Source organism: Gymnoscopelus braueri (assembly GCF_963280865.1).
Source record: "Gymnoscopelus braueri genome assembly, chromosome: 2".
Taxonomy (NCBI): Eukaryota; Metazoa; Chordata; class Actinopteri; order Myctophiformes; family Myctophidae; genus Gymnoscopelus; species Gymnoscopelus braueri.
Window position 1 is genome coordinate 58,097,999 of NC_137604.1, and position 10,190 is coordinate 58,108,188.

At 38.9% G+C, this 10,190-nt stretch overlaps 1 protein-coding gene across 3 annotated transcripts in view; it reads right to left on the minus strand.

Annotated features, from left to right (window-relative positions):
* Positions 1 to 9,225, minus strand: part of LOC308101805 (uncharacterized protein) — a 28,385-nt gene extending 19,160 nt beyond the window's left edge. For 2 of the 3 annotated variants that reach the window (XM_080451288.1, XM_080451286.1), the window contains exons 1-7: positions 9,152 to 9,224; positions 7,931 to 8,075; positions 7,275 to 7,386; positions 6,243 to 6,333; positions 3,844 to 3,994; positions 2,867 to 2,975; positions 1,813 to 1,938 (exon numbers count right to left, since the gene is read on the minus strand). In XM_080451288.1, coding sequence (XP_080307414.1) covers positions 1,813 to 1,938; positions 2,867 to 2,975; positions 3,844 to 3,994; positions 6,243 to 6,333; positions 7,275 to 7,386; positions 7,931 to 8,075; positions 9,152 to 9,181 — 764 coding nt within the window. In that variant the 5' untranslated portion in view covers positions 9,182 to 9,224. Of the gene's footprint in view, positions 1 to 1,812; positions 1,939 to 2,866; positions 2,976 to 3,843; positions 3,995 to 6,242; positions 6,334 to 7,274; positions 7,387 to 7,930; positions 8,076 to 9,151 lie in introns of all 3 variants that reach the window. The other variant, XM_080451287.1, reaches the window with a different exon arrangement.
* Positions 9,226 to 10,190: the final 965 nt, after the last annotated feature.

Here is a 10,190-nt window from a genome sequence, read left to right on the forward strand (position 1 = left end):
AGGGGATTTGTTTAGTTTCTCATCAAATGACTATCATAGGTTACAATAACAGCATTGGCCTATAAACTGATTTTCAGAAATAAACAAAGACAGTAGCATGTACTGTACATCTTTTACATTATTGTAACTAAACCATTAAAGACATGGTGAAATAAAAAACACGTTTTTCACAATTTTAGAGCACACCCACGGTCAAGCCATTTTTGTGTATTAGTTATATCAAAAGTCCCTAAAATTCAATTTTGAATCACTTCCTGTAAACGCAAAATAGAGAATAAATTATTACAGCCATACTAGGTATCCTCTAAAATGTATTTACTATGGGCAGGGTGTGGATGACAATATAGCCTTTACAACAGAACTAAAAAAAAAAAAAAAAAAGTTCATAAACATTTTTTTAATATTCGATGTCCAATCCTAACCTCCTCACTTTAATTGAGAGCCTACCCTTAGGTTTAAAGGTTTGGGGTTAGAGGAGTTATGCCAGATTATAACTTGGCCGTCTTTAGGCGAAAATAACCGATGACATTCATAAAATTGCTGTCCTCTTAACACATTCACTGCCAGGGGCTTTTTAATGCTGGCAGGTAGCTTTCTGCCAGCATTTAAGCATTCCAACTCATTTTTCAAGAACCACAGAATATTTGTCTCCAGTATGATCGATCCCCTGATGGTTGCTAATCACAGAGGAAATCACTGCGCTTCCGTGAAGAAAAAAAATAAGTCATTGTGAATTTTTTTATAAGAATTAAATAACATAACCTTAACACAACCCTAAAACCGAAATAAAGTAAACAAAAACAGAAAAGAAACTAACAAAATCCACCAATTTTTCACACGATTTCGGCTTCGCGCGCGGGCGCGCGGGGGGCACTTCAACTTGAGGTCGCCCTGGGGCACCACATAGTGCTAATCCGGCCCTGATTGTGACCTCCCGTTCTCTAACAGGCAGATTCACGTTTTGGCATATATAAATAGGCCAAAACGTGTATCTGCCTGTTACAGTTGATTTGAAAAATGTAGGGTGGCCTAGTGAGTGGGGATGTGCGTACAAAGTTTAACGGAAATCGGAGGCTGCGTTCATGACTATTTACCAATGGATCGAATGCCCGCGCCCCACAGTTAAAAATCACTAAATCATTAAAGAAACGATAGAAAGCAATACATGATACAATACATGACACAATCATCTTTTAATTATTATCATTACAAACTAATAAAATAACCCTTGTTGTAAAAATACGAAGTTGTCCTTTAACCCTTTAAGGCCGGGAAGGGAACGCATGTCATTTTAAGATTTCTTTGGCTATTAAAAAATAGCAGATATACAAGCTCATTTGAGCTTGTAGATCTGCTATTTTTAGAAGAATCGTGACATTTATTGCAAATCTTTTATATACATTTTTTAACTCAAATCTTTGCTTCTGGGGGTCCCTGAAACAAAATATTTTTTACATGGGAGGGGGTCCGCGGACAAATACATATTATTTTGGGGGTCCTTGAAATGAAAAAAGTGTGAAAACCATTGATAATATAGCAATATAATTTTAAAAAAATTGAAAAAAAATTACTTTGGATTTAGAAGACATTTGTAAAATCCCCAGAAGCAAAGATTTAAAACCTTCGATTTAAAAAAGTACATCTATATTCTATAGATTTGCACACATTTTCACGATTACATTTTTTTTTGCCAGATCTACAAGCTCATACGCTTGTAGATCTGCTATTTTTATATAGCCAAAGAAATCTTAAAATGACACAGATGCGTTCCCGGTCTTAATGGGTTAAGTGTAAGTGTGTGTGTGTGTGTACCCCGTAGGTTGGGAGTGTCCCAAGACATTCTTGGCCGCTCCCAGCCTCATGATAGCAGCTGCCCTGTCTTCCTGGCTGTCGGCTTTATCCAGGAACGTCTTAGCACATTCGTAAACAGGGGTGTAACTGCAACAAACAAAAAAAATCACAGGCGTACTCATCATTCACTCATCATTTTAATATCTACAAGTTGTTTTCAAAGTTTTCCACTCAACCCCCTGAAAATGCTGTTGCCATCTAAACGGACGGCACATCTGAGATTTTATTTTACCTTTTGCCCTAGAGCATACGTGGGGAAACTGGCGGCCCGGGGGCCAGATGCGGCCTCCACCTTCACTTAATGCGGCCCGCAGGTTAATATCGGAATACTGATATATGTTATTGATTTCAGCTGTTTACAATTCCAAACATGACCGCTTTAATTACTTCAGTCTATATTAGTAGCTTAATGACTAGTATTAAAATTCTATTGTCTTTTATTTGTATTTAAGTTCATAATGTCAACATAAGTATAACTAAACGCATTAGAAATTAAATAAAACATTTACTTTTCAGGATTCCAATTCAAAAATAGCAGATCTACAAGCTCAAAACGCGCTGCAGTGAGACACATTTTGAGCGTGTAGATCGGCTATTTTTTATACTTTTGTGTGACAGAATGGCGAAGTAAGCCATTCATTTACGAACAAAGTTAAAATATGTAGATAAGAGGTTTCTGTAGAGTATATGCAATGTGGCCCTCTGGAGTGAGTGTGGAAATAAAGTGGCCCTCTCCATCATCAAAGTTGCCCAACCCTGCTCTAGAGACTGTTGTCTTCTAAAACGGGGCCTCGCTGTGAAAAGACAAATACCGATCCCGAATAAGCAACCAGGGAATTTAGTAAATTCATGCACCTTTTTGTGACCTGGCGAAATGATCGTACAGTTGGGCATTTTTGGCATCATAGAGGGTAAAATTATCATACGATAATTATCTTAACATCTAGAAACACTGGTCAGGTTATTGAAGGCAAACAATGCTTGCCATTTCAGCCCTAAAGAGCAGCATACTCACTCATAGATCGTAGCCTGCATGTAGACTCCATATTCCGTAATAGAGATTCCCCTCAAGAAGGAGCCGTACGCGTTTGCCAGCTCCACGGCGAAGCTCCCCAACATCGCCTCTACACAAACCATGGAATAAAGCACGATACAAAAAAATATTGCACGGCCAAGTCCTAATGTGTGATTCCTAAACAATTAAACACGATCATTTATGCCAAAATCGTGAACATGTGCAAATCTTTCAATATATAACATTTGGGAAATATTTTGTTGGAGGGACCCCCCAAAAGCAAAACATTTTGTTACAAATGCTCGCTTTAAAAAAAAAAAAAGATATGTTCAAATATTTGATTTCGCACACAATTTCATGATTTTTCAAAAAATAACAGATCTACAAGCTCATAGCGCAGCATTGTGCCACGCTATGAGCTGGTATATCTGCTATTTTTGAAGAGCCAAAAGAGATCTAAAATGACACAGATGCGTTCCCGGATTGAATGGATTAAATCAGAGGTCTTCAACAGGGGGTCCGGGACCCCTAGGGGGTCCTCAGAGTTACTACAGGGGGTCCGCCAAATCTTTGTGTGATAGGATTTTTGTTTTTACATTAACCACTTGAACCCTAGCATCCCTATTCTGAGGGGAACATTAGCCGAAAATAGCCGATCTACAAGCTCACAACGAGCTTGTAGATCCGCTATTTTCGGCAAAGAGAGGGGGAAAAAGAGCAGACTAAGTATACAGAGTGAAAGTTTACTTAGTGTTGATGGTTTAAGTGGTTAAATGTCTGAAAATACACATTAACATGAAACCAACATCTATGAAAAGCTTTAATCTGCAACACAAGTTTATGCAATACATAGTGGGGGTCCCTGCTCCATCCCTCTCTCAGAGGGGGTCCTTGGCCTGAAAACGTTGAAGACCCCTGGATTAAATCATGGTGCTGTGCATGTGTGAGTGACTATAGTACTGTAACGGTATACCGACCCGCGTCTCGCAGGCTAGTGTCCATCTCTGTCAGGGTGATGTTGAAGTCTCTCAGGAATCCCAGGAGACTGGAGTCTCTGAGGCCCCTCCAGTACTCGTTCTTCTTGTGACTGTTGCAGTGACACGCCTCGGTGACTGTCCACGTTTCACACTGGAAACGCAAGACAAGCAGCAGGATTGAGTTCAACGCGGTGTTGATTTCGTCGACCGAAACTACGACGAAAAATGCTTGTCGACTACCTTTTTTTTCCACTGGACTTCAAAAACGAAATAAAAACTAAGCTATGATGACTAAACTAACCCATTAAGACCTGAAGCGATTCTTTTAAAAAAATATCTAAATCCTAAAGGTCCTTACACACCGGGGCGATTTTTTCGTGCGAATAATACGCTTTTTTTAAAAACCTTATAAAGTCAATGCAAGCGTACATGGCGCGAAAAAGCAGAAAAGCGAAGCGAAAAAGAGTCTTTTAATTATTCGGAACGAGTCCGAATTTTGCGTATATTCGCACATTCGCCGGTGTGTAACCGCCTTTACAGTTTAAAAAAAAAAAAAAAAAACATTTTCATAAATAGCAGATCTACAAGCTCATAGCGCAGCACTCGGTGCCGCGCTATGAGCTTGTATATCTGGTATTTTTGAATAGCCAAAGAAATCTAAAGTGACACAGATGCGTTCCAGGTCTTAATGGGCTAAGCTATGATGACTAAAACTAAATATATTGACAATTTCGTCAACAAATAAAAACTACCGGTAGACTAAAATGTTAGTGAGGGACTAGTGGAGAACAGATCCAGTAGAACTAAAAGAGAAGTCATTTTAGGTTTGGTTGCGCTCGGGGGGTTGCGCTCTGAAAATAGCAGATCTACAAGCTTGCGTCGCGAGCTTGTAGATCTGCTATTTTCAGCATGCAACCAAGTGTAAAAGGCACCGCCAAAATACATTTTAGTCAACTAAATTTGTATTTTTAGTCGACTAAAACTAGACAAAATAAAACATTACAGATAACTAAAACTAAATGGATTTTTATTCAAAAGACTGACTAAAACTAGATCAAAATTTGGTGTCAAAATCAACACTGGTTCAACGCGACCACAGCATCAGTAGTGGAAGAAGTACTCCCATTATTTACTTAAAGGGATACTTCACTTTCACATAAAATAAACATTTAAAAAATATATTAAAAATAAATGAAAAAAGTAATGGAAAAATCACGGCCCCATCACGCATTAGAGTGTCCTACTAATGTGTGAGGGGGCCTTTATTTTGCCATAACTTTTCATTTTTTTAAAATATTTATTTTTAAAGTTGTACAATGCAAAATCACAAATAACGATTTTTAGCAACCTCTGCTGGTCATTACCGTCACTGCATACAATTTCCCTAGTCCTCGATTACCCAGAATTCCATTCGTTTTCACCGGAAGCCGGAAGCGTTTCAAAAAGCGATCTTTTAATTGTTTTATACTATCTACGGATCGTTTCTCTTAGCCAGTGGAGCATTAGTTACCATGAGCTGTGCTTTCTTTTTCTGTTCTTTTTCGATCTCCCAATCCTACATTATCTTAAAATCAGCGTGAGGTTCCTTTTTGTTAATAGCGCGGTAGTTCCTGGCCAAACAGGAAACCGTTGCGGTAGTTCCTGAGGACGTCGGCCACGACGTCATGACGTTGGCCAGGAACGTCATTTTCCCGGGAAAGTCCCCCCCGTACACGTTCAATAGAAAATATATAAATAAAAGGCTTCCGGGGGTGAAATTCACGGAGTGGGTGTTGTGAAACTTTTGCCACTCGCAAAAGATATACAATTTAACTTTAGTTTTGTTGAAAACGTTACCTAGTATTACTTTAATGTTTATTTTATGTGAAAGTGAAGTATCCCTTTAAGTAAAAGTGTCAATACCAACAAGAGGTTTACCAGAAGTAAAAGTCCGGTATTAAAAAGTATAGGCATGAAAATGGTACCAAAGGTAGAAGTACTCAATATGTAGAATGTCTGTCCCATTTCACAAGTTCAATAGGTTTGCAAATCTTTTGAAAATAGCCGATCTACAAGCTCTGTAGATCGGCTATTTTCGGTGAGGATATTTTTTGGTTTGTCTCATTCCTAAGCCAATAATTTGCTGACTGGCAGCGGTTCCGGTAGGAGACACAAAGAGAAAACATTTTAATTTCAAGGACCACCCCCATAACTCTGAGAGAGTACAAATGGAACCAAATGGACCGTTTGTACAGTTAGACCTGAAGGGGTCCAAGTGGTAACCGCCACCACTTTGAGAATCACAGTCCTAGATTTGTTTGTTTAAATTACTCACTGGTATCGACCGATATGCAAGTTATGGGTATCGGGTACATCTCAACCGTGAACCGACTCATTCTCCCGGATGATTTTCCACCCACCTGTGAAGCTGGTTTGTCACATATGTAGCAGTAACACTGGTCGCATATCAGGAAGTTACTGTTGACCACAACCCTTTTCTCGTCTGTAAACCTGCGGAGGACACAAATGTAGAATGGACAGAACGGTGACTCGTGAGGGTGAGGAGCACAAAGAATGCCGACATAAATATTCACCTTAACCCGTTCAGACCGGGAACGCATTAACACTTTAACCATTATCTTTTACTTTGGCTATTCAGAAATAGCAGATCTACAAGCTCATAGCGCGGCTATGAGCTTGTAGATCTGCCATTTTTGAAAAATCTTGAAAATGTGTGCATGTCTTTGAATATTTATATTTTTAAAGCGAATTTTTTTTTAACTCAAATCTTTGCTTCTGATGGGGTTCCCTGGAACAACATTCTGAGATGGTCCGCGGCCAAATACATCTTGGGGGTCCCTTGACATGAAAAAGTTTGAAAACCACTGACTATAGCAACATAGGTTTTTTCAAAAAACTGTTAGGATTTAGAAGACATTTGTAGAATCCTCCCAGAAGCAAAGATTTGAGTAAAAAATGTTCGCTTTAAAAATATATATATTCAAAGATTTGCACACATTTTCACGATTTTTCAAAAAAATAGCAGATCTACAAGCTCATAGCGCGCTATCAGCTTGTAGATCTGCTATTTTTTTAATAGCCCTAAGAAATCTAGAAATGACACAGATGCGTTCCCGGTCTTAATGGGTTAAAGTATTATGCCAAACGATTTACAAAACGTATCTTCTGTCTGGTACTGTACTGCTGGCTTTCTGTTCTACCTAGGGCAGCGATTGCAACCCAGCCAGTGGAAAATAGCAAGTGGGCCCCCCCCCCACCATTGGCAAAACAATGCGATTTTAACCCATTTAGACCGGGAAAGAATCTGTGCCATTTTCTTTATTTCTTTGGCTATGCAAAAACAGCAGATATACAAGCTCATAGAGCGGCACGCGGTGCCCGCGTTGAGTCTACTCACTGGAAGCATGGGCGAGCACTTCAATAATACTCACTGGAAGGGGTAAACAGGACAGTCGTAGCGTGCATGGGGCAGAACTTCCGCACGCTGGGAGAAGGTAATGATCAGGTCTTCATCCACTACCTTTGGAGCCTGCTGTGGTACATCTACACACACACACACACACACACACATATTTACAGCAGTCTTTTTTTTTTTGTACACCTTTTTCTTCCCCAATTTAGTCGTTATGTAATTCAGTGGTTCTCAAACTTATTCAGGTCAAGGACCACCCCAAATTGACACTTATTAGCCCGAAGAGATTTGAAAAGATATGCCAGGGACCCCCATAAGAGAAGAGTTATTACAGCTCTAGCAGTGATTTTCAACCATTTAAATTTCAAGGACTTTCAGTTTAACATGCATTAGGCTACGGACCCCCATTTAATGGCATTTCTATCTCTGGGACCCCGACTTATATTGTAAAATCAACGTTAATGTAACTCTGAGAGTGTACAAATGGAACCAAATGGACCCTAACAGGTCCATTTGGTTCCATTTGTACATTCTCAGAGTTACAGACCCATAAGAGTCAATGTATCTATCATTTAGCAGGGGACCCCCTGGAACTCCCTCAAGGACCACTGGGGGTCCCCTGGAACCCACTTTGAGAACCAATTATATATCAATAAACAAGGGCAGAAATGTTACCGTTTTTCTCTTCTTCTGCCTCGACGATGAAGACGGACTGATCGGCAGGGTTCGTCTGAAGTTCATCTTCACAGTCCGTCTCCGAGTCACTGTTTATGACGATGAGCTCCTGCTGAACCCGCATCAGCGGCTTTGGTAGGTTAGACTAGGTTAAGACAGAATAAAACACACACACACGTCAAAGTAGGGATTGGCAACCGATTAAAATTAATCGTTTTTTTTTTAAGGGCCAAACAAATATTTATGTAGCCTATATATATATATATATATTTATTTATTTTTTAACGGTTATCGATTAATTAATCGTTAAGGCCTAACGGTAATCGGTTAATAAAATGTCTCCATTTGGCCATCCCTACGTCAAAGTAAATGATACATCCACGTAACCGTTTTAAAGCTTGTAGAATAGTAGCTCTGATTCATAGCCGTTAAGGAGTCCAACGGCTATGAATCAGAGCTAGTAGAATAGCAGATCTACAAGCTCACATGCGTTGTGAGCTTGTAGATCTGCTATTTTCAAACATTTTAGTACTTCCAAGCAGTGGTGGAAAAAGTACTTAAATTCTTTACTTAAGTAAAAGTACCAATACTGGAATATAAACATACTCTGTTACAAGTAAAAGTCCAGAATAAAAAAAAAGTACAAAAGTATTGGCATCAAAGTGTACTTAAAGTACCAAAAGTAAAAGTACTAAATATTTGAAAATAGCAGATCTACAAGCTCCATTTTTAAATAGTTATTTGAAAAGTAACTAGTAACTAAAGTTTTCAAATAAATGTAGTGGAGTAAAAGTACAATATTTGCCTCTGAGATGTAGTGGAGTAGAAGTAAAAGTATTGGAAATTGGAAATACTCAAGTAAAGTACAAATACCTCAATTTTACTTAAGTAAATGTACTTAGTTACTTTACACCACTGCTTCCAAGTTCATTTTGGTACCTATACTTTTGTACTTTCCGGATTTTTACTTGTAACGGTACTTCTAACACAGCAGTATTGATACTTTTACTTCATACTTTAAAAACATTGGAGTACTTTTTCCACCACCGGTCAAATCACAAACATACAAACAAACGGATCAAAGTCTCTTAAACATGCCTGTAACATGTCTCCTCTCCACGTGTTCCACTACACTGACGCTATACACGTTTATGTGTGTTAATGAGAGAGAATGACAGGGTTTATGATCATTAATAACACTAATCTAAGTAGTTTATTTACCATGTTTGATGCTCCTGCTGATCCGCTCATGTTTGGCGCGCCGGGAGATTACAAGCGAAGCAAACAAGAAGTGACGTTCATCGGAAGTGACGCGCTTGGATTTCTTCTTTGGATATTTATAAGGGATATTGTTGCCAGATTGTTGTGAGAGAAACAAGCAAACCAGGTCTATGATGAAAACAACCCCAAAAGAAGCGAGCTCCGCCTTCGCCCTTTAAACATATTATTACGTTGGCTATTTGAAATAAGCCAATCTACAAGCTCACAACGCGTCGCGAGCTTGTAGATCGGCTATTTTCATAAATAAATCTTGAAGAAAATTTGAAAATAATTGGAATATCTTTGAAAGATTTTAACAACACTGGAGGGGGTCCCTCCCTGGCATAAAATATTTTCAGATGGGGATCCGCAGACAAATGCTAATTTAGGGGCCCTTGACTTGAAAATGTTGGAGAATCACTGGTTTAAAACATCATTTAGGAAACAAGCTACATTAGAAACAAGCCCAAAGTCGCTTATAGTAAAGCAGACATGGCAACCCCGGATCTGTCTGTCCAGAGTGTAGAAGAGAGAGTAACGTCACGCTCTGATCTCGCCGCAAAGCGGGCCTCTATGGGCTATAGTTCCAAACATTGGAACTATCTCATTGACGTAGACAGAGCACTTCCGCATTCCATTCTTACAATGGGAGTCGACGCTACTGTCATTACTCTCTTTCTAAATTACTCTGTGTCTGTCATGTGCAAATCATAGAGGCGCAAATACACCACCACCGCCCAGTGGTGGAAAAAGTACTCAAATGTTTTACTTAAGTAAAAGTATCAATACTGCATTGCAGAAACACCCTGTCACAAGTAAAAGTCCAGTATTCAATTTTAATTTAAAATTTAATTGAGTAAAAGTACAAAAGTATTGGCATCAAAATATACTTAAAGTACCAAAAGTAAAAGTACTCAATATGCAGAATGTCCCATTTCACAAGTTTACGCATTGTGAGCACGTAGATCGGCTATTTTCAAATTGCCAAAGCATGCATGCA